This window comes from Carassius gibelio, chromosome B19 (assembly GCF_023724105.1).
Source record: "Carassius gibelio isolate Cgi1373 ecotype wild population from Czech Republic chromosome B19, carGib1.2-hapl.c, whole genome shotgun sequence".
Classification (NCBI taxonomy): Eukaryota; Metazoa; Chordata; class Actinopteri; order Cypriniformes; family Cyprinidae; genus Carassius; species Carassius gibelio.
Window position 1 is genome coordinate 28,483,863 of NC_068414.1, and position 23,626 is coordinate 28,507,488.

The window sequence follows — 23,626 nt, forward strand, 5'->3', positions numbered from 1 at the left end:
ATACTAAAAATGGTAAATTACTTTGAATCACACACATTTAATATTGTCACAATATTCTCTCAAATTTTGCCCCAGCTAGCCTAAAAGAGTCATCTGAGCAAACAATTTAATATTAAATGGAAGTTAATTCCCAGAAAGCATTGCTGAAGAATATGTGATTACTGTTAACTACTGTTACTGTTACAGGCTGTGATATTGTTTTACAGTTTTTTTATGGCAATGTTGTTGTTTTCTGTTTTTACTTTCACAATGAAGTTGTGTTGTGATGTTAGCTTTACCAAATGTGTCTGACCGCATTTTGTGACGAGATGCAATTTAGACACCCTCAAGCCGGAAGTACACGCGCGGTCCGATTGAACTGCTTGGCGGTAAGAAATTACAAATTAGGACAAAAAAGGGGCGATAGATATTAGATATTCAAATACCTATGACATTATGTATGTATAATATATATATATATATATATATATATATATATATATATATATATATATATATATATATATATATATATATATATATATATATATATATATATTATTTCAGGTAAGTTGCTATAAAACTTAGGCTACGCTAAAGTTTTAGTGGGACTTTCACTGACTTGATCGGCTAAATTATTATTTGCCATGACAGTTGTTGAAAGAGAAAATGGGCATAAAATAGACATTCATACTAATTCCCGCTATACACACTTGTTTTATCGTTTTAAGTGTTGTGTGTCTTATTAAAGTTTCTCAATACAATTTATTTTATCTTCCTTAGAGGCAGAGTGTTTCTGGCTGCTTTAACCCCCTCCCCCCATTTTATTCACATCATCTCGATAAAAATTAAATACATGAAAAAAAATTTAATTTTTTTTTTAATGATTATTATCTTGTCTTCAGATTATTATATTGTATTCAGAAATCTTTCTAATATACTAATTTGGTGCTCAAGAAGCATTTCTCATTATTAACAAACAATTGTGCTGCTGCATTTTTGATGAATATAATGCAGCCTTGTTGAATCAAATTAGATTTTCTTTTTAAAATCATACTAACCTCAGAATTACCCTATAATATATTAAAATTATAAAACCCCTAAATCCAGCAATGCTTCTGTATACTTTTTGAAAAGAAAATCTTTTATATAACAAAAGTTTTTTTCCTGCTGTGACACATTTGACTTTTTCTGAAGATGATAGCCTCACTTTGAGAATTTGTGCGATTCTGTAAAGCCACAAATTATGGAGAAGGAAAGTGGGACAAAGAGAGAAGAAAGAGGGTAGGATTTAACCGAATGTGATTATTTTAGGTAGACAGGAAGATCAGTTCCCCTTTTCCCCCTTTTTTCCCTTGATCTGCCTCCCTTTGTATTCCCAATCCTCCTCCTCATTCATCTGTCCTTCTTAAGGAATCTCAGAGATTTGGGTGGAGAGAAAGCTGACTTGTGAGCCTCGAATCAATCAGGTCTTTTTTTCCCCTTTTCTCTCACTTGCTGCGATTTGCCGACATCACGGGGAGTCTCTCTCTCTCTCTCTCTCTCTCTCTCTCTCTTCCACATTTATTCTGTCCACTGCTTGCATCAAGCCAGCTCTTGCTTTCCTCTCCTCTCCTTCACTCCACCAGGATATTTCCTTCTCCTCTTTCCACATCCGAACATATTCCTGTTTTCTGCCCCGCTTTTCCTTCACATCTCCTGGAATGTGGCACTCTTTGGCTTTCACTCTGTGTGGGATCTCCGCTTTGATCCAGGGTAGGTTCCTCACTATGTGCACATGCATGTAAGTATATAAATCTGTGTGTGTGTGTATGAAACTGTTATTTAGGAAAGAGAACGAAGGCAAACATTTAAAAGAGAGCAGCATAAGATAATGGGTTTTTATTTGAATACTATTATTTTTTGGTTCTCTCATTTGTGTGCTCTCTGCAAACCTGTTTGCCTGTGGGCAACCTTATGCCACCAGATGTTTGGTGTGTGTGTGTGTGTGTGTGTTTACCACTGTTGCAGTCAAGAGAGAGAGAAAGAGGAAAAATTAGATGGAATCGGAGAGACGAGAGGCAGAATGAAACAAAATTGCTTTGCCATGAAGAATTAGACTCTGCAATCATAAATTGCACCTTCTCTCCCCCTCCCGTCTCCTCTCTCTCTCTCTCTCGTTCATTCCTCTAAATCTATAAGTACATAGACTGCATAGAGGTGACGGAGGCACAGGATGCATGTGTAGATTCAGATCTCCGGTGTTGCTGTGGACATGTTGCTGCAGTAGAGTTGAAAGAGGGAATGTGTGTGTGTGTGTTGCCATGGAAAGCTTCTCTCTATTTTTTCTTTCTTTTCCTCTCATCACTCCTGTCTGTCATAAAGCAGAACTTTTATTTGGGTTGTTAGTCTCACTCCAGGCCATCTGGATTTGTTTCACATACATTCTCTTAATATATTATTCTCTTTATAATTTTTAAAATTGTGTCACACCATAGAATATTCAGCGTTTTAATGTTGCAGGAAATTAAGAAATGTTGCAAAGTATCGGTTTCTGTTGATTTGCCTCTTTTTATGTGTGTTCTTTTATATTTTATTTTGTGTTTTTCCAGTAATGTGTGGAAAAATTTTAATAATAATTTTAAGATTTAGTCCTTATTCTGACTCTAAGTTCCTCTGATCTAAGTAGAAAATAGACTAATACTATTTAAGCATGAACACTTCCTTTTACCACAATGCACTTTTCAGAAAGGTGACTCTTAATTTTAATTTGTTAAAACACACCGCAGTGAAATAAAAGAAATCCAACTAGTGATTGATATCTTTAAATTCTATACAACGTCTGGGGAGTTTTTGAATGTGAAAATTAATTAAATTTTCCAATCTTTTTAAACACTAAAAATGTAAAAAAATTTCATGAAGGGCAGCTGCATGTGTAAGTTGTTTATAATCGTTTCTAATAAGAATATGAAACAGTAATGCCAAATCAACCTCATATTTCAGTGATTAAATATATTTATTTCAATATTATAGAAAAAACTGGCAAATAAATATCTTGAGGTAGACCATGAGGTCTATAAAAATCTAAATACAATATTAACTGTAAAAAGCAGGTAGATATTTGCTTAATATCTGCACAGTTCTAAGTTTAAATGAAAATTCAATTCATCAGATATTTCTTTCAGTAGTTCTTATTATTTACTTGCCTCCACCGTGAGCTCTAGAAATGTTTTATCAGAACCTTGGAAGCAATAAATACCTTCTCCTTTATTTGTCCAAGGTTGATCTTTCTGCTCGTTAATAAGTAAAACCAGAAGGTCATGGATATATCAGAGTAGGTGATCATTTGTGAAGGAACATTTGAACTATGAAATGTAATTATTCTCAAATATAAATCATTGCTTGTGTCAAATAACCCTTCTTGGTTGAGTCTTAAGTTATTTGTGAACACATGACACTTACACCCTCACTATATTCACATTTGGTGTTTTGATTGAAGAGTGAGACGTTCCGATAGGTTCAGCTGAGTGTGTGGGCGGAGCATGTTCTTCTAATTCTGTCAATCAGCACAAGGGTAAATCATGTAAACAATGGCATCCCTCCACCTTTATTTCTATTATCTTAACTTAGTAATGCTGTATTCCAGGATTTTTTTTCATCTAATCTCGAGTCTGATGCACTTTTGGGAATGTCTGTGTGCCTGAAAATCATTGCTTGATGCTTTTGCTAAACAGCACAGAATGACCCCGAAGGATTTGTCGTGTCAGTAATGCCACAAGCTCTATATTCTCTTTATTGCTGCTAGTGGTCATAGTCAGTTGTGAATTTCCACAGGGAAGCTGATGATATTAATAAATTCAAGAGCAGGTCCATTCTTGCTTTTAACCATTAAATGTATTCTCTTTCATTCAGTCATACCTTTTCCACACATGCCAGGCACATACACACACTCTTCAAGCAGCTTTTAAACCTCTTTTCTGGTGCTATTAGGCAGAAATAATTGAGTTTTTAAACTCTGGTCCTTCACAGATGTACTTCTTAAGAATTTACGATGGCAATTATGCTAATTAGCAGTTGTCAAAGGTGGCCTATATATGAGACATACTTTATAGCCCCCCTTACACCTCACCTCTGTTAACCTTCAGTCCTTTATTTTCTCTATTGTGTATTATTTCTCTTAATTAAAGTCTCTATTGATTGACCAGTGGAAAATATCTATCCATCCATCCATCCATCCATCTGATTGACTGACTGTCTGTTTTATCTTTCCATCTGTTTATCATTCTGTCTCAGCTCAGTGAACGAATGTCTTGATTTGAAGTCTGTGTTCTGTGCTGTATAGTATATTCATGTCTTTCTGACAGTGTCAGTGCAAGGTCCGTACCAGCGGACCCTGCTGAAGAACCTCCTGAAGGATTATAACCGCATGGAAAGGCCTGTTGCTAATGACTCTCAACCGCTCACTGTCTTTCTGTCTATGAGCTTGATACAGATCATGGATGTGGTAAGTCACTCTTTTTCTTTTTATTCCCTTCATGTGTGTTGTGGAGTATGGAGTTTATCTGATAACTCAAGGTGTATTTTTTCTGGTTCCTCTTGTCGTCACGTGGTCAGTTTTTTTCTGTTATGGCATCTTTGTTAATCATGTTTTATTGACCCATTAAATATACTTCTCAAATGCTCTGCATACTGCTTTCTGAGCCTGGCTGAAATTGTGCTCCACAAATGTGTTACATGATCTTCTTTACCCCTTTGGCTGTTTTCTTGTCACCTCCTATTAACATATTGATGCTAGTTCAAGATTTTGAACTTGATTTTGTCTAGAGCTGAGATCCTTTTTCTGGATTTGCCAAGTGGTATTTATAGTTGACATTTATCTTTAAGCTCGCAGTTGGTTTTGAACTCACTCTAGCCTTTCTTGCTCATACAGGATGAGAAAAATCAAGTATTGACCACCAATATCTGGCTTAACATGGTAAGCCATATCTTAGTAGTTAGTAGTATTTTGTTTAAATAAATGACCTAATGATTACTCATCATATCTATGACATCAGTTCTTCTGAGTTCAGTACAGATTTGATGCTGATTACCACAAAATCAACTTCCGCTTGTAGTTTTTCTTCAAGAAAACGAAGCTGGGTTACAGCAAGTATTGGAAGTAAATGGGGACAATCCATAAATATTAAAGTACTCACTCTATAAATAGTAAAGCCACAAAACTTTGTTGACACGACAATATCACTCTTAAAACAACTTTAAAATTGATGATTTAAACAGCTTTATAGCTCAAATAATGCATGGATTTAAACATATTAATGTATTTTCTTTTCTAAAGTAATGCATTTCTACAAAAATCTACCCCATTCACTTCCATTGTAAGTGCCTCACCTTGTTTTCTTGCTCTTCTTGTTTAAAGGTCAAATTCAAAAGGTTAAAGTCAAAATATGAAATCTATTCAATCTGGCCTCATAAAGCATACTAATACATGTCCATGTGTTGAAACAGCTGACACAGTTCTTTCTTTATATATTCTTCAGCACTGGTATGATCATTATCTGCAGTGGAACCAGTCTGAGTACCCAGGTGTCAAAAACCTTCGCTTCACCACAGACCAAGTCTGGACACCAGACCTCCTGCTCTACAATAGGTATATAAGCATTTGTCCAATGAAACAAGACATTTTTTCCCATTCATATTGTTACACTGAATAGTATTAGTTTTCTTTTGCTTTTCTCTTGGGGATATATTTCCATCTTGTGTCTTGTATCTGAATACCTATTTTCTCATTTGTAAGTAACTTTGGAAAAAACGTTAAGTGTACATCCCTGAAAGAGATATGCATTCATAGATTCGAAAACCATTAATTACAGTGATCTTGCAGACAGACACTACAGAATAAGAAGAAAATCCTTCAGTGAAATCATATACTCTCAAGCACAACATCAAAAATAGTTATCTGTGTTTACTTGGGCAAAGATACCTTGGGAACTGGATTCGGCAGCATTAGTTTGTGCGTGTGTGACTGAGGATTGCAGTACTGGGGCTATAATTCAAAGTGTGGGGCTAAACAGAAGAGCAACTACAGATCAATGAACTGAAAATTTGGTCCTTGAGCAAAAGCAGATCGTTTAGTCGAAGAGCTGGTGTCCAAACAGCCTATTAACATCCTTTGCTGTAGACTTCCCATTTTTTTTAATTCACTTGGGAGCTTGCTACTTAGTTGTACATTAAATTTAATCATGGCCTTTATTATTCATTATTCATTCATTATTCGTTCCTACCTTGTTATAACCTCATGAACCACAGGAATCTTTTCTCATATTTAGCTTTCACTTTGAGTGAATCTTATGACTGCCTAAATTTGCATCAAGATTTTGTCCTTATCACTGTCTCTAGTTATCAATCATGTCTTTGATTATGTTGGAGCTATGGCTTGGTATTTTTTAAATGTGAACATTAAAGTTTGGTGATCACTGTTCGAATCTGGCTTGTGATATTTCCTGATACCCAACACAAAATGTCTAATATATGCACCCTTCCTCCCTTTGCAGTGCAGATGACAAGTTTGACTCCACCTTCAAATCGAATATTGTAGTGAACTCCAGTGGCTACTGCAACTACTTGCCTCCAGGTCAGTGTGAACGCTTATGCTTAAGGTTTATGGCACATATAATGATAAAAGCAATAGTGAGCTGCAGTTCACAACACAAAAACACCAGTGGTAGTTTAAGCTATAAAAAGATTTCTGCATGGAAATAAACACAGGAAGGCAGCAGGAAAAGGTCATCTGTTTTATGGAATGTGCAATATTATATTGTCGGTATAAATGCAGTCATACAGATGAATAGATGTATTTTTTTAAAGCCATTTAAGCATGAAAAAGTTACTGAGTATGGAAATCAAAGAAGCCTCTTTCATGTGTCATAGTAAATGATGGTTCATGGGTCATCAATTTATAGATTTGTATGTAGGAGATTGGAAGATCATGAATTATGTTGCAGCTACTTTATTTCCTCTGAGGGCAGTAGTGCTGAAGAATATGCATTGCTAATGCAAATTGCAAGTATTTTGGGAAACTGAATGAGAACGGAAATCTCCCTTTGATGAAAATATATGCATTGTACGTTTACAGGCTGAAGCGATGACATGGTTTCTCCAGTCTCACAGATTCACGGTTTATGTCTATGAAGAAAAACACCTCTTTTTCGATCTCTTACATGCATATGCAGATTGATACACAACAACATGCTCGGCACTAAAGCTGGAGTCTTTAAATAACCCTCAGAGTCACTGCAGATGCAAACAAACTTCTATCACGAGCAGATCGTGCCCCAATGGCTCGTATTTGCAGTTCACGCTGATTTCATCGCAATTTAACGCTGCTTTTCTCTTTCTCGCATTAAAGTCATCCAGTCCCACAGTAGCAAACAGAAATCAAATGCCTTTTTGAAGTCAAGTCAGGCAGAGAGATGAGGAGAGAAGAAAAGCAGGGAGGAGAATGACAGACAGAAATAGAGAGAAAATCTCACATCTCGTTTTCAGAAATATGTTTATTCATTAGTGGCTTGTGGGTGTGAGCAGATTTTGGTAATCCAGTGATCTGGGCAAATGCCAGGGACACACACAGAGAAAAGAAAGAAAGCTTTGTTTATTTGCTGCAACTGTTTGTCCTGGCATCTGTGTCAGTCAGTGATGTTATGCACATGGATGGCGATAAGAAGATACTTGCAGTGAAATGTGTTACAGCACCTATGAATTTACCACATTTCATGAATTGATTATCATTGATTATATGTCCAGAGTGTATTTTGTATAACGAAAAAAGTCTATTTAATAAATTTTTTATATAAATTATATTCTTGACAATTAATGACACCTTGCAGTTTTTATAAATTGTTTTATTTATTTAAACCAACATAAATTAAAAGCTATAAACAACTATGACAATGTATAATAATTGTGCATATATATATATATATATATATATATATATATATATATATATATACACACACACATATATAATTTATAATGTCTTCGTTTAATTGTCATGCAATACAAATTATGCAAATAAATAAATAATGGAAAAAACATGCGATAACAATTATTATTAATAAAATAAAATAATGTATTTATAGGAAAGGCTTAATTTTCTTTCTGTTTAAATTTGGACTGAAATGTGACCTGAAGATATTTGTGAAAGCTTTCATGATTTTTCAATACTCTGATTTTGAATGAAACGAACATGATTGTAATAAGTGTGCAGTAGATCAGACTCAGAGACTCATTTAGAAGTAATCTGCAGTGAGCGGCTTGTGTTGACAGCAAACTTCATTTCAGAGTAGATTAGCCTGTTCTAATATTGACTCATCTGTGTTTGCGGTGGCATCCCTGTTGGGACTGACAGGAGATGCCCTGTAGGGCTGGTGACTCATTTTTCTGACAGATTCAAGGCGAACTACAGTGCCTGCATGTTCTTGAGTGTGTTACACAAAATCTGGGTGTGTATTTGGTCTATTTTGTTTATTTTTGCTGTTTAAAGACTGGTTTGATGAGGTTCCGACTCTGTGTCTTTCTCATTTTGTTTATCTCAGAGAGTCCCCACAATGCAAACGGATATAATTAAACATTGTGTGTTTATATACTGACAAAAAGGTGGTGGTGACCAATGAAAGACTTAAACTACATGAATATGAGATATATCTGCCCAGACATATGAAAGCGTGATTAGCAGGTGTCATAAGAGGTTTTTAGTATGCACCGGCTGCTTCACTCAGCTAGAGGTTTCTGCTCTTCTTTGCGTCATCTTATTTAATATTTTTCAGCGTCTGAAGAATCCATTTAGCGGCAGTGGGTTTGCTAGCTCGCTAGCCATTCTCATTGATTAGCTTTTAGGATTAGTCTCTTGGTTCTCTGGAGTAGAAGCTGTTGACATCAAGAAGAAAGGCAGCAAAAATCCAGGTCTGAGGTGCTTAGGCTGAGCTGTGTTTAAGTCCAGTATTGATTTAGGTTTAGACTGATTTGAAAAAAAAAATCACCATTGTGCTCTTGAGTGTACTGTAAACTGCTCTGGGTAAGATTTCTCTAAATGTCAAAATATCAGAGGAGGTTTTTATATGCTGGGGGGTCCGGCTAGCAAAGACAAAAACGGGGGTCAGTTTGAATACTTCCCAGTGGATGATTTTTGAGAGAGGTAAACCTTTGGAAACGCAAGACTGGCTAATTTCTGTGAGTCACACACTGACTCCCTCCACTTTGTTTCACTGTCAGCGGCATATTTTAGTTTGTGCCTACGACAGTGTTTTTTTCTAAAGTAAAAAAAAGAAAAAATCTTCTTGCAAATGCATTAGGACTGGCATTGGATCGTAGCCACATGGAAGACCCCCAGTTCCATAAGCAGGCTTGAATGTAATTAGTGCAGCTTTATAAAGCAAATTGCTTGAATACTTAGGGTTAGGGATTTAAGCAAAAGCCCTAAGTATTAAACTTGGGAATAAAATAGGCACATTGTGTGTTTTTCTAAGTTAAAGTGTGACACCAAAACATGCAAACACATCTCATTATACCTACTGAAGAAGCAACCATAACATTAGAATAATATTGCTGCAAATAGGGAGTTGATGTGAAATACTGACATGTCCTGTACTTTTAAAATGCATAGGCAGGTCAAACCTTTCAAAACAAATCATTTTTTGTTTTGATTTTTGTTTTGTATCAATAGCCAATAAGATTGCTGCTCAAAATGTAAAAAATAATTGGCTAGTGCTTGCTGTAGCGGTTGCAGCGCGCTTCAGAAACCCTCCGCCTTCCCCAGCTCCACCTGCTTAGATCTGGTAAAGGGGTGATTCATGCATGCTAGGGAGGTTATTTATCTCACACAGCAGCATGTTGTGACTGTATTATACATATACAAATACATAATATGTGTGTGTGTATGTATGTGTGTGTGTGTGTGTGCCTGTGTGTGTGTGTCTGTATGTGCGTATATGATCAGGCCAAGCATTTTGAAAGTGTTTTTTTGTTTTGTTAATTTTTTTCCACCAAAACTGTAAATTGAGAACCTGGGACCATTTTCAGTAGAGTTTCTGGTCTTCATCTGACCATAGATTAAAGAGAATCCTCCGTCTCATCAGAGGCCCAGCACAGAGGTGAATTATTTAGGAATCTTCTGAAGCAGTGAAGAACGGTTTGAAGTGATTTGTGGATGGGGTCAGCACAGCAGAACATTATCACCTGAAAAATATCACTTTTATCGGAAAATCAATGTTTCTCTCTTTGTACGAAATCTTTTAGCTGTTCTATCCTTTTTTCCTCAGCTCTGGAAACTTGACTTTTCAAAGGCTAAAATGTATTTAGCGTAGTCAAGGGAATGAACAGCATGTTCTGTTGTTTTTTTTTCTCCTTTGAAATGCACTTGAATGCTTTGAGTTACTCATGCTCTCCTATTGCTAATGGTGTTTGCTACAAAAACATCACTCCCTTTGTTCATTTAAACAAACTCCTAAACCTACTGAAACTTCACCCTCATCATGAATGATGATTACTGCATGAATGATACATGTGCTTTTAGTTTGAATAAGTGATTGAAACCATGATAAGCTTTTTTCATGGCCATTTACAGAGCAACCACCGCAAACACCACAGAAGCTCTGACAGCCACTCAGAACACTTCTGAAATTGAAAAGTGTTGTGCTACAGCTTGCAGTTTGTCAGTTTTTCTTCAATAATTCCATTCAAGCACAAGTACTGCTCACTTATACATCTGTGGCGATTTAGTCCTTGTGCATATAAATATGTTTGCTGTGTGAGAATAACTTATTCAGAACAGACTGTAAAAGGTTCATGGTGGGCTTTTTGGGTAAATTTGCTGGAATATTGAATCAGTGTTCAGAGGCAAAACAAACTTCCCTTTTCCTACCTTTGTTTCATTTCAAGTGTAATTTCTTCAATGAATGTGATTGTGGACCACAAAAAAAGTCTTAAGACACTTAAAATTTCATCTGAAATCATCTGAAAGCTGAATAAATAAACTTTCCATTGATGCATGGTTTGTTAAGATCTGACAATATTTGGGATGAGATACAACTATTTGAAAATCTGGTATCTGAGGGTGCAAAAAAAAAAAAATAGTGAGAAAATCGCCTTTGAAGTTGATTTTTTACCAATGCATATTACTAATCAAAAATTAAGTTTGGATATATTTACAGTAGGAAATTTAAGAAATATCTTCACGGAACATGATATTTACTCAATTTCCTAATGATTTTTGGCATTATTTTTTGGCTATTGCAAACTACTCTTATTGTCCCCTCCAACTGTAATAATCTTTCTTTTCAGTGTTTAAAATGGCTTATTTGCACGCTGTTTGAAACACTAAACTAAAGTTTATCTGTCTAATTTGTGGTATTTAAACTTGAGTGAGTTGCTGATATGACTCATCTAGCTGGTGTCTGTGTGTAATAATAATGAGATTGTCAGCCTGGTTATCTGTACAGTGCATAAAGGTCTTTATGTAATGGTGTTTCCTAGACCGCCGGCATTTCTGAATGTGTATCTTTTAATTGTCTGGTTTTACTCCAGTAAAAAGGTCAATTGGATTCAATTTGGTGTTGTCTGCTGCAATATGGCACTGATGAAGAAAGACCTTGGCATTTCGAGCCAGTACATTCATCAGGCAGTTGAAATCAGAATGAAAATCACAGATATTTTTCCTCTTTCTTCTCATGTTTGTTGTCTTTACCCCAGGTATCTTCATGAGCACCTGTAACGTGGATGTACGCTGGTTTCCGTTTGACATCCAGAAGTGCGAGCTCAAATTCGGCTCGTGGACATTTGACGGATGGCTGCTGGATCTCCAGATGAATGAGGCTGATATCTCTGGCTTCATGCCCAACGGAGAGTGGGATCTTGTGGGTGAGTGAGTAGAGACAACCTCCCTTGTAAGCTTCTCACAAGCAAGCGAATGTAACACCCACAGGCAGATGATGTTGTGCGCTTTGCGTTGCTGTAGTAACTGCCAACGGCTCAGGCAGCGAGAGGTCAGTTTGGCAGAAGCATACTCAAATGGCTAAAATGCATACTGCATATTTTTGAAAAGTACTGATGAGAACTCTTACCTGCTGTATAAAACTGAAATAGCTTCAGAATGGGAAAAGAAAATATCCAGCCCATCTCATTAAATTCATGTCCATTCATATTCATCCGATGAGCCTGTTAGTATTCAAATTAATGTAATTAAATTGAGTGGATAAGAGGAAGCGGACTGGAAAAACATCTTGCAATGCACAGTTCTGTCTCTTCCTGACTCTTCTCATTTGCTTTATTGCATAATTTGCTATTTTGCTGTGCACATCTGTAATATCAGGCCAGTCACTCTCTTGAAATTCTCTTTATCATTTTTAAAAGAGTGCAATGGTTTACATTGTCTATACAACAATACAGCCCTGTTGGAATTAAAACCAGCGGTTACGCTTTTTTAAAGGTGTCCTTGTTACATTGTAATTATACATTTAAGTATGGAGTAACATTAAATAACTATTAATTAATGTACTTACATTTATAAATTATTAGGGTTATGATTAGGGTTTGGCTTAAGGTTACTTGCATGTAATTATGCATAATTAATTGTTATTGTAATAGTAACTACATGTAAAGTGTAACAAGGACACCCTAAAATAAAGTGTTACCAAACCAGTTGGTTACGGTTGTTGATTTTCTGTGTAGTCAGAATTTTTTATTTATGATCAAGACTGGTCCAGGCTGGTTTAGGTTCTTATTTAACTGGATTATAGCCATTATGAACCAATCTGTGACTTGTTGTATGAACTGTGATTATAGGCTGGTTATAAATCAGTTACATAAAATCATAGATTGGTTTCATTTGAGTATATTTTTGATGATTAGGGGCTTGGGGCATCGCCATCTTATTTGGACTATCCCACCCCTCACCCAAGATGAGTGTGAAAATAGATTTTAATTATGAAATATAATGGTTATTAAAAAATATATAGTTGCCAAATGCATAGGCTTTCTAGCATTTATATGATGCTACTATAGCAACAATTCAGGACAGTCTGTTTCACAAAGTCTCATTTTAATTGTTACATTTCTGACACAAATTCCTGCGCAAGTGGTGCAAGAATGCAGCACTACCGAGTAAGCTACGATGAAATCATTTTTCATGTTTAACAGAAGGCTAGATGACCGTAGTTAGTTAATTATTTTGCTGTATTGTTATTGTTACTGTATTGTTAAATGATGCATCTGTTAAATGGGTTGCAGTGAATTTATTATGTCAGGGAATCGCAATGAGCTTGTGTTTCATTGTAAAGCACACACAATAAAGTATTTCTTTATTTGATTTTATTTTAGTATTAAATGGTGGTATCACTGCCTAAGACATATTTATTTCCTGGATGTTAGATTTTCGAATTTGGTGACTATGCAATTTTGTTTTATTAATACTCTGTCATCTGTATTTGCTAAGTAGCTTTTAGAAGGGTCATTTACTCGAAACCCATTTTTACATTCCACTGCTGTACTTTTCCTTTGTATTTCAGTGTAAATGCTCTACTCGACGTCTGGAATGCTGCGCTCTAGTCTCAGGTCTTTATAGCAGCTTCTCGCACATATTTCTCGTGCATAATACATAATTCTAAAACACGGCGCTCAAGTTTAAAGAAACTCAGCTTCTAAAACACATCTCTAGACCTTGCACTTAAATAATAATAATAATAATAATTAATAAAAAAACAAAACTTCTCGTGACCAAAACACTATCTGTGTGAACCCTGTATTCTAATAGGCTAGTTGTAATAGTAGCAGGCAGGTTTGTTTACGCTCCGACAGATATGTTAATGGGCCACATAAGGTTTTTTTTTTACTTTTACTTTGTGCTATGTCATCACCCTCATCAGTGCTGTGCCGGCTCTGAGAAAATGCCTCTGCCTCTGCACTTACTCCCAATTTCCTCAACATGGGGACAGGAAATGTGTCAGTGAATAAATAGGAAAACAATGTATAGCTTGCGTTACTTATTTGAAATAGTAACTCAGATATTTTTTGTTAATTTTAAAGTAATACATTACTTTACTAGTTCCTTAAAAAATTTAATCTGATTACGTGACTCCCATTACTTGTAATGCGTTACCCCAACACTGAGTAAGACAGATTACTCCTTGCTTAATTGTTAGTTTGTCATACTAGTTTATGTAATTAAATTTTTAGTTGGCTAAGTTGCTTGAGTTGCTTTAACCATGATTTAAAGCAGGGGTTCTCAAACTTTTGGTTAACCTAAAATATTTACTTGCAATACTTAAGAGAATAACTAAGTTACCATTTCAATAATTCAATGATACATTTGCATGTTCACAGTAAAAAAAGAGCTTTATTTTAATATTGTAACTGGACGTTAAAGTGGAAACAAACTTCTTTTTAGCTCCGTTAGTGCCACAGTACATTACATTTACACTGCAAGTTACAAGTTATAAGTCTTAAATTCTTCACTTTCAAATGTTTAAACCCTCAAGCTTTAAACAATTTACATCCTTGAGCTTTTATTTTGTTGGAATACTGCTGTAACTTTCTGTCCCTCCAAAATTGTAAATAAATATGTAAATAAATAAGTTAAATCATACCAAGCTGCTCTAAGATGCTGAATACATTTGATCATACTGCAATTATCATGGAGCCACAATTATTTCACAATTAATTACATTTTGTATAATTAATTATTAGCTTTCCATCAACCCCTGCAGTTCTCTCATGAACCTCAGTTTTAGGTCATTTTGTTTCATCAGGTTGCTCTAAACCTTTCCTCTTCTGTAGAACATAAAAGCTCTGTCTTTGAAGAATGTTCTTGCCGTTTATTTTCATGTAATGACACCGACCACACAAAACGACACAAAATGCCTTTGGTTTGACCAAACACAGATGTCAAACCAGATGCAAAATTTGGTTTCCTTCTTGCCTTTTACATTTTTGAAAGGCTACCGAGGACACTAATGATGTTCAGACAAAAGGATGATGCTCAGTCGCAGAGAAGAACTTGCTTCTGGCTGCATCTGCTGATTAGGATGTTGGTTTTCTCTGATAGATCAAAGGTGGAAGAGCAGCTTCGGCTCTTTGAACATGAGACCACAAGTACAGGTATTTTTTTATTTTTGACCTTCCGTCATTATATATTCATCATTTTCCTCACGTTCTGTGTCTAATCAGGTGTGCCGGGTACAAGAAACGAGCTGTACTATGACTGCTGTAAGGAGCCCTACCCAGATGTGACGTTTGTGGTGACCATCCGCAGACGGACGCTCTACTACGCCTTAAACCTCCTCGTTCCCTGCGTCCTCCTTTCATCAATGACCTTGCTTATCTTTCTACTGCCTGCCGACTCCGGAGAGAAGATTTCACTAGGTATTATGAAAGATAGACAGAGAAAGAGAAATATATTGACAGCTTATTTAAACAGCAAGATAAAGCGGAGATGGCTTCAGATTTAAAGATCCTCTTTTTTAAGTTCGATTATGTTTTATAACTAAACATGACTGATTTAGAAAAAAAAGATGCTGTACATTTTCGCATATCTCGATTTCAGTGCTGAGAAAAGAAAAAATTCCACAGGCTTGCCAAGGTCTAGACACAAAACAGAGAGCAGGGACATGCAAAAGAAAATGTGTGGGTGCTCATTTCGTAGATAGTGCCTGATTGTGTCGTATCGAATGAACTCTTGGTTTACATCAAGGGCTTTTATCTGCGTTTTTTTCTTCTCGCTGTCAAGAGACCTTTGCCTTTAAAAGATGCAGACAGTACAAAGAGGAGCAAAAGCAGTCACCAGAGATTAAATGGAAGGAATTTTTGATATGTCTGTCAGGAAATGTAAAGAGGCATGAACTCACAGTATATAAGTAGAGTAGAAAGTGAGAAGAAAGAAGCTTAGAGCAACCAGAGAGAAAGGAAAAGAGGCAGTTTCTTCAATTCGAGCACGGGAAGGGAAGTGCTTTGCTGTTCACTCATATGGGCAATTCATCTAATGATGTAATTAAAGCAGTGATGAGTCAATGTGTGTAAGAGAGAAGGAGAGAGAATGCATTGCACTTTCCAGGAACACAGGCTGCAATACTAAAACATGTTTGATAGATCAGAAATTAGCTTAGGATAGATCTCAAAGAAGTTCAAACGTAAATTTTAAAAGCATGTATTAAATGGATAATCTACCAAAAAGTTAAGTTTTATCATCATTAACTCAACCTCATGTCATTCCAAACCTGTATGACTCTCTTTCTTCTGTGGGAGAGGGTATGAGACAGCTCAGCTTTGGTTTAAAAGAGTTCAAGGTATTTGTTATCAGTCATAACCTAAGGGGGGAAAATGAAGCAGACACTGGACATGGATGAAGCTTTCTAAAGCGCATGTGATGACCGCCCATGTTCACACACAAAATCAAATGGAGTATACTTTGAAAGGCTACACGTTCGATTGTTCAAAAACAAGGTATATTTGGGGCTTCATACTAAAAGAAATATCTTTTGTGTTTTGCAGAAAAACAAAGTCATGCAGGCTTGAAACGACACGATGGTTAGAAAATACTGACAATTTAAATGTTTGGGTGGACTACCAAACTACACAATGACAATTTAATTAAGTGCATTTATTCTTCTTTTTCTTATCTACACCAGTTCAATAAACAAAAATGATGAGTAACTTGCTGCCAACAAAAATATTTCTGAACAATGAATGGTTGATCATCTGTGTCTTGTTCCTAAATGAATCCGTGTTTTTAAACAAATCAGATGAGTGAGTGACTCAAAGACTCACTCACTGTAAAAAAATAAAAATAAAACCAACATCTGTAAGATTATGGGACAATATACTGTGTTAATTTAAAGGAATTTTCAAAAGAGATTTTTTACAGGTATTATCCTGTATTTTGACAGTGTCCATTGGTTTTTTAATAAACAGTGCTTATTTTATTCTTAAATGAATCAGTGCTTTCGAATGAATCAGATTCATCAGCTCACTCACTGTAAAATAAAAACGGTAAAATATGGCTCAATGTAGTACTTTACTAATCTGAAGGAATTTTCCATATAGATTATTTTTTAAAGATGTTTTACTCATTTTTTTGTTTTATTTAGTTTTTTAACTTTGCACTCCAGTGTTTTTTTTTTTTTTTTTTTTTTTTGATAAACAGTGCTCATTTTATGAATAAATCAATCAGTGTATTTTAAGGAATTGGATAATAGATGACTCCCTTATCAAGACAGTAACTTGTTTTATAAATCACTCAGTGTTTTTGAATGAATCATTTGAATGAACAATTCAGTGATTCACTCATACTTGTTGCCACCTACTGACAGTTACTGAAAACTCCCCACCACTGATGCACAGGCTGTAATACAAAGAAATGCAAACCGTGAAAGTTCCAATAATTGTGTTCAATTAATCAGCATATAACATAATTAATTAATTGTACATTTTAATGGCAGCCCTGATGTAAAGCCAAGAGTTTTTTTTTTTAAATGAATCCAGTTGATGAATTCAGTGAGTCTCATTTGGTGGAGTATTTGTGACAATAATTTTATTGAGTGTTCATTATGCCAAGATAGCACTTATGAATCTAAGCAAAAAACATATGTAAGAAGAAGGAGGCTGAGTGAGAGAGCGGAAGCAGATTTAAACAGCAGATAGAGATGGATGAGTTGTGTGTGTATGTGTGTGTGTGTGTGTGCGGTGTGTGTGTGTGGGGGGGGGGGGGGGGGGTTAAGAGGGATAGATGGATAGCAGCCGGAGAGGGAGGGAGATGACTTGAACTGAACTAAAGAGCTATTGAGGAAGAGAAATGGCCTGATGTAATTCACTTTATGTATCACTCCAAGCCCTGCACTGCCGTCCAATCAGATCCAATCAAATTCTGTCACGATGAGTTACATCCAATAAGAAGCTGTGTTTGGGCATCTTATGTAGTGCCAATGTCACACATAACTAGAGATGCTGTATAAAAACGCATTTATTCTAGTGGTAGACTGTTATTGGTTTTTCAGTGGCAGATGCTAATATCTACACTGCTGGGCTGGAGATTTAATGCCAATGAATAGAAAAATAAATACATGTATACATATTAAAGAATTATTATTTATAATATATATACTACCATTTGTAGACATGATTTATAGTAATATGAGATACAAAAAAGCTCAGATTAAATAAACTTTAATTTCATACAGTTTAATGAAGTTAGAAAAAAAAATTATATAAACAATACATTACAATGTAAAAATGTCCGAAAACTGACAGACCAATTCATTGACCTGGACCAGTCAACTTTTAATATCTTGTTAGATGTGTATAATTCATTATGCAGTTACATGTATGTTTCATGCAGTCCATTTCTTTTTGTTTTATACCTATTCACAGGTATTACTGTGCTACTCTCATTAACAGTCTTCATGTTATTGGTGGCAGAAATCATGCCAGCAACCTCAGACTCCATCCCGCTAATAGGTAAAGCATGCATGTGTGTGTCTGTGAATGTTTTAACATTTGAAAGAAAATTGTTTACCCAAATTTGCTGCAAAATTTTACTCGCCCTCAGGCCATCCTAGATGTCCAGGATCACTTTCTCACCAATGGATCCTCTGCAGTGAATGGGTGCCGTCAGAATGAGAATCCAAACAGCTGATAAAAACATTACAACACAATAACCCATAAGTAATCCACATGACTTCAGGCCATCAGATACCATTTTGTGAAGCGAAAAGTTGATCGTTTGTAAGAAACAAATCAATCATTAAGACATTTTGCTTCCAGCTAAAATACAAGTCATGTATTTGTAATATTCTTCAAAGAAAAGTTGTCTCATCTGGATCAGGAGAGAAATATGTGCAAGCATTGTTTACAAGCAAACACAGACCAAAACAGCTTTTCACTTCACAAGATATTAATTGATGGACTGGAGTCATTTTATCAGCTGTTGGACTCTCATTCTGACGGCACCCATTCACTGCAGGGGATCCATTTAGTGATGTAATGCTAAATTTCTTCAAATCTGTTCTCATTAAGTAACAAACTTATTTATATCTTGGATGACCTGAGGGTGAGAAATTGTTACATTTTTGGGTGAACTATTCCTAGTATGTTTCTTACAGTATGTATTTCAGCATCTATCTCTTTTAGTTCTTTTGCATTTGACAACACAGGGCTCTTTGAATGTATTAGAGTCTTTATTCAAGCCTTTGATCTTATTGTTAATGATATGTCAAATTTGGTGCATAATGACATATATTTTACGTGTGCTGAGATGCACACATTGCACCACTGAAGGATAAATTGATCATTCTGTATCACGGCCAAAAGCCCTGGTCTTGGCAACCATACGCTTGGCTTCTCATGGTAATTTGCAACATGCATCGTAAAAGACCGCTAACTGGAAATGATGAGCAGGTCAGGAGAGAGAAGCAGCAGGAGGAAAATAAAAATGAATCCGACCCAGAGATGATCCTCCAGAAAAAAGCAGTCCGCCCCACATTCTCTTTTCCCACCCTCTGGTTTATAGGCCCTCAGAAGCCGCAAAGATGTAATCTGCAGAAATGTGTTTGCTGGAAGAGTATTCACCCACATCGCTTTGTCTCTCCTGTCTGCTCCCCCTTCTCCTTTATGATTGAGTTTTTATGGTTCACTCATCTGTTCCTCATTCTGCCTTTCTTCCCAGCATCACTCCTTTATAATCACTGCCCCTTTTTTGTAACATTTGCCCTGGTTTTTAGTAGTATGACTGGATGATAAAAGGCTATTCTGCTGAGAGAGTAATAAATGAAAGCTTTATTATGCATGCTTTTCTCTCTTTGTTTCTCTCTCAGGACAGTATTTTGCCAGTATAATGATCATTGTCGGAATGTCAGTTATTGCGACAGTGGTTGTGCTCCAGTATCACCATCATGACCCCAACGGTGGGAACATGCCAAAATGGGTACGTCTATTCACATACAAACACATACACAATCAATGCCCTGATTCACAAATGCAAGCAGCAACGTCTCTCACGTCAGTTGCATTGAAAGCAGTAATTTACTTATTCAATGATAATAGAGATAAAGTCAACAGAAGGGGACTAAATGAGTAAATAGGATGCAGATGGATATAGATCTGCAATCTGTCGGTGCTGATGAATGACCGTATTTGAGCGTTCTGCAAGCTAATTAGCAGCTCAGCTGATGTGCCCCGGTCCTGCTGATCGAACCCCATTCACTTATAAAGCCAAATGCAACAACAAGAGAAAGCTGACATGTCTATTTACTCAAAGAGGCTGACATCCATTCTGCATCACAACTGGATTTTTACGTGCTGCTTAAAAAAAGCAGCCCATCCTTCAAAATAAATCATGTCGATATGCTGATTTGGTGCTAAAGAAATTTTTTTTTACAATGAAAATGTTTTTATGTTGAAAACATCTGTGCTGCTTTATATTTTTATGAGAAATCATGATGCATTTTTTTTATGAGTAGAAAGATGAACAGCAATTATTTGAAATAGAAATATTTTGTAACATGCATGCATTTACTGTCACTTTTGATGAATTGAAAGCTTCCTTGTATTAAAAGTATTATTTAAATGGTAGTGTATGTGTTAGGGTGGCCTCAAAAGGCTCAAATCTCAATGATTTTCTGGCCCTTAGATATGACTTCTGTTTTCCTTAAATGAAAGTCTATGGAATTCTTCAGCTGCTGGACCAACATTGTGTGCCTCACTGCTCATAAAACGAAATACAACACCTCAGCTGCACAATTAGGATTAATACTGAAGGTTAGGTGTTTATTTAATTTCTAACTCAAAGTATGAGCAATAATAATAGTGACACAATTCCAAAGATCCTATCCTGGAATCAGTTTTTAGCAACATTCACACACAATGAACAATGTGTTATGAAAATGTCCAACAGAGCCATATCTCTGTTGAAAAAGAAAACCCTCTTTATCTGAACAACTGGGAAAAAGCAACGCTTGCATAACAGTGGTAGTTATCTCAAAATCTAAAGAGCTAAAAAGAGATACAGAGATACAGAAGAAGAAGCTATCAGATGGATACTGATCAGGGAAAGATGTTGTTGTGATGCTTGTTAAAACCTCAAGGGCAAACACAAACCTCAGTTGTCTAGAGTGTCTTGGTAATGCCTGTTTTTTTTCATTATATATTTTCTGCAAAGTTTTTGATATTGCACTAGTCGCACTACTATTGTTTATGATAGCCAAACATGCATTGGCTTGTATTGAATGATCTTTTAATACACCAAACCGTGTGAAGACGCCAAAAAAGACCTAGTTGCTTAAACTGCAGTTTTTCTGCAGATGAAAGCATTGCCATCCCCACTAGTCATACGTTTTGCCATGCTTTATGCCTCTCCTTGGCCAGGACTCGGCAGTGCAACTGAATAATTCTAGTTTGTCACCTCTTTATCACTCTCGCCGTCATATGTTGCTGTTTTACAACTCTGTTCCTTCAAAACTTTCCCATCTTGATTCAGCTGACGGTGGCTGAAGAAAGATTTGCATGGATTATTTTGCTTTATTTGCTGTTCAGACAGTGCTGTATAACCTTTTGTTAAGACTGTACGTGTAGCGCATATATAGTATATATAGTTCAAATGGCTTGACATGCTGCTGTGAAATGCATGCTTCCTCTTACATAAATACATAAAATTATCATCTTGCGCATTGGACTTTACTGTTAATATTCAAATCATATGTTTTTTTTTACTGAGAAAGCTGGATATGGGTAAAATTTGATTCAGTTTTAAAAGTTGGTACCATAGGGGAATTAAGGAGATATGAGATTTATACAAAGATAATATTCTTAAATTGAAAAAAGTATAGTTAATCCGAATAATTCCAATTACACAGTTTTATTAATTCAGTTTTGATTAAATCATCCTTACAGTATCCACAACTAGCAACACTGGAACAAGTAGCACTAAGAAACGCATATATTTCAAGGTGACTTTTATTTATCATACATTTTTGAATAAGTATTGATTATGAAAGAGTAGAATGGAGTGAGGATTTATACAAACAGTACTTTTTATATAAAATATGAGGATTATTATAACTACTACTACACACACACATTTGTTTTCTATATAAGGATACATGTTATATTTGTTATTTAGTTCACCCAAAAAGAAAATTCTATCATTAATTACTCACCCTAATGTCGTTCCAAACCCATAAGACCTTTATCTTTGGAAGACAAATTAAGATATTTTTAATGAAATCCGAGAGCTTTCTGACCCTGCTTAGTCAGCAACACAACTGAAATGTTCCCAGGCTCAAAAACATAGCAAGGAGATCAGTAAAAAAGTCCATGTGACATCAGAGGTTCAACTGTAATATTACAAAGCTCCGAGAATATTTTTTGTGCGCAAATAAAACAAAAAGAGCGACTTAATTCAACTATTCTTCTCCTGCGCATCCCATCTGTGAGTAATTAATTACAGAATAATTTTTGGGTGAACTATACCTTTCAATAATCATAAAACAAATGTTTATCTGCCTTCTCTTAGGTTCAGATAGTCCTGCTCCAGTGGGTGGCCTGGTTTTTGCGTATGAAGCGTCCTGGTGAGGGTGAAGACCCTGAGCGCCCTCCTTGTGCCCCTCACTTAAGACGTTGCTCTTCGGGATCCCAGAGCGGCAGCCTCCCAAACGCACCCGGATCTGCCTCTGCAGACCTGCACCACCACCACCACCACACGTCCTCTACGCTACACCCGCTTCACCCCCAGAGCCTCCTGCAAGCCGCGGCGGCCGCCGGCCACACCCAGCATCTTCACAATCAGACCAACAGTGCCAACAACAACGGCAACATGCTCTACATCGGGTTCTCCAGTCTCGACGAAGCTTCGCCACCATCCTTGCTCGCTGACTCTTTGCAAAGAAACAGCATGTCAGGCGGCCCACGTCCTGCAGTGATTTCACCTCCAGCGGTGGGATCCAGCCCACCACCTCACCTGCCCTCACAGTTCTGCAGCCCTCCACCGCCTCCCACTCCCAATCTGGAGGCCACAGGTTGTCCGAGCACAGTGTCCGGCGGCGGCGGAGGCTGTTCTTGCTCGGGGACCAGCGGTGGAGGAGACCCACAGCTTCAGGCTATATTAGAAGAGGTGCGATACGTTGCTGATAGGTTCCGCGGACAGGATGAGAACGACAGCATGGCTGAACAGTGGAAGTTTGCTGCAGCCGTAATCGACCGACTTTGTCTGGTGGCATTCAGTGTTTTCAACATCATCTGCACCATCTCCATTCTCATGTCAGCTCCTAACTTTGTGGAGGCAGTTTCTAAGGACTTCATCTGATTGCTTTGTTGGAAAAGAACGTGCATTCGGGAAACTTGGGTTTGACCGTGAATGGGGATTATTCATTTCCCTAAAACAGTGACTTTCATTAAGCTTTTATTTTCAAGACTGTGTTTGGAATAATGCAGGATCTTGAGGTTTGGAATGAGAATGCTTCTGATTGGACGTTTAAGGCTCGCTCAGACATCTCAAACTGAACTATGATGTTGGTGGAACGCTAAAAACCTTCACTGCAAAGTGTCTGTAAATGACAATCGGATTGGTTCACTATATGGAAATTGTTCAGAAATGGAATGAATGAAAACCTAAACATAAAAAGTGAAACACTGA

At 36.5% G+C, this 23,626-nt stretch overlaps 1 protein-coding gene across 1 annotated transcript; it reads left to right on the forward strand.

The window, feature by feature from the left end:
* The first annotated feature begins 1,454 nt into the window (after positions 1-1,454).
* On the forward strand, positions 1,455-23,626 carry LOC127978789 (neuronal acetylcholine receptor subunit alpha-7-like). Its single transcript, XM_052583686.1, has 10 exons — positions 1,455-1,734; positions 4,323-4,462; positions 4,889-4,933; positions 5,496-5,605; positions 6,510-6,589; positions 11,704-11,871; positions 15,175-15,369; positions 18,370-18,456; positions 19,812-19,921; positions 22,508-23,626. The coding sequence occupies exons 1-10, from the start codon at positions 1,683-1,685 to the stop codon at positions 23,294-23,296; spliced, it is 1,776 nt and encodes a 591-aa protein (XP_052439646.1). The 5' UTR covers positions 1,455-1,682; the 3' UTR covers positions 23,297-23,626.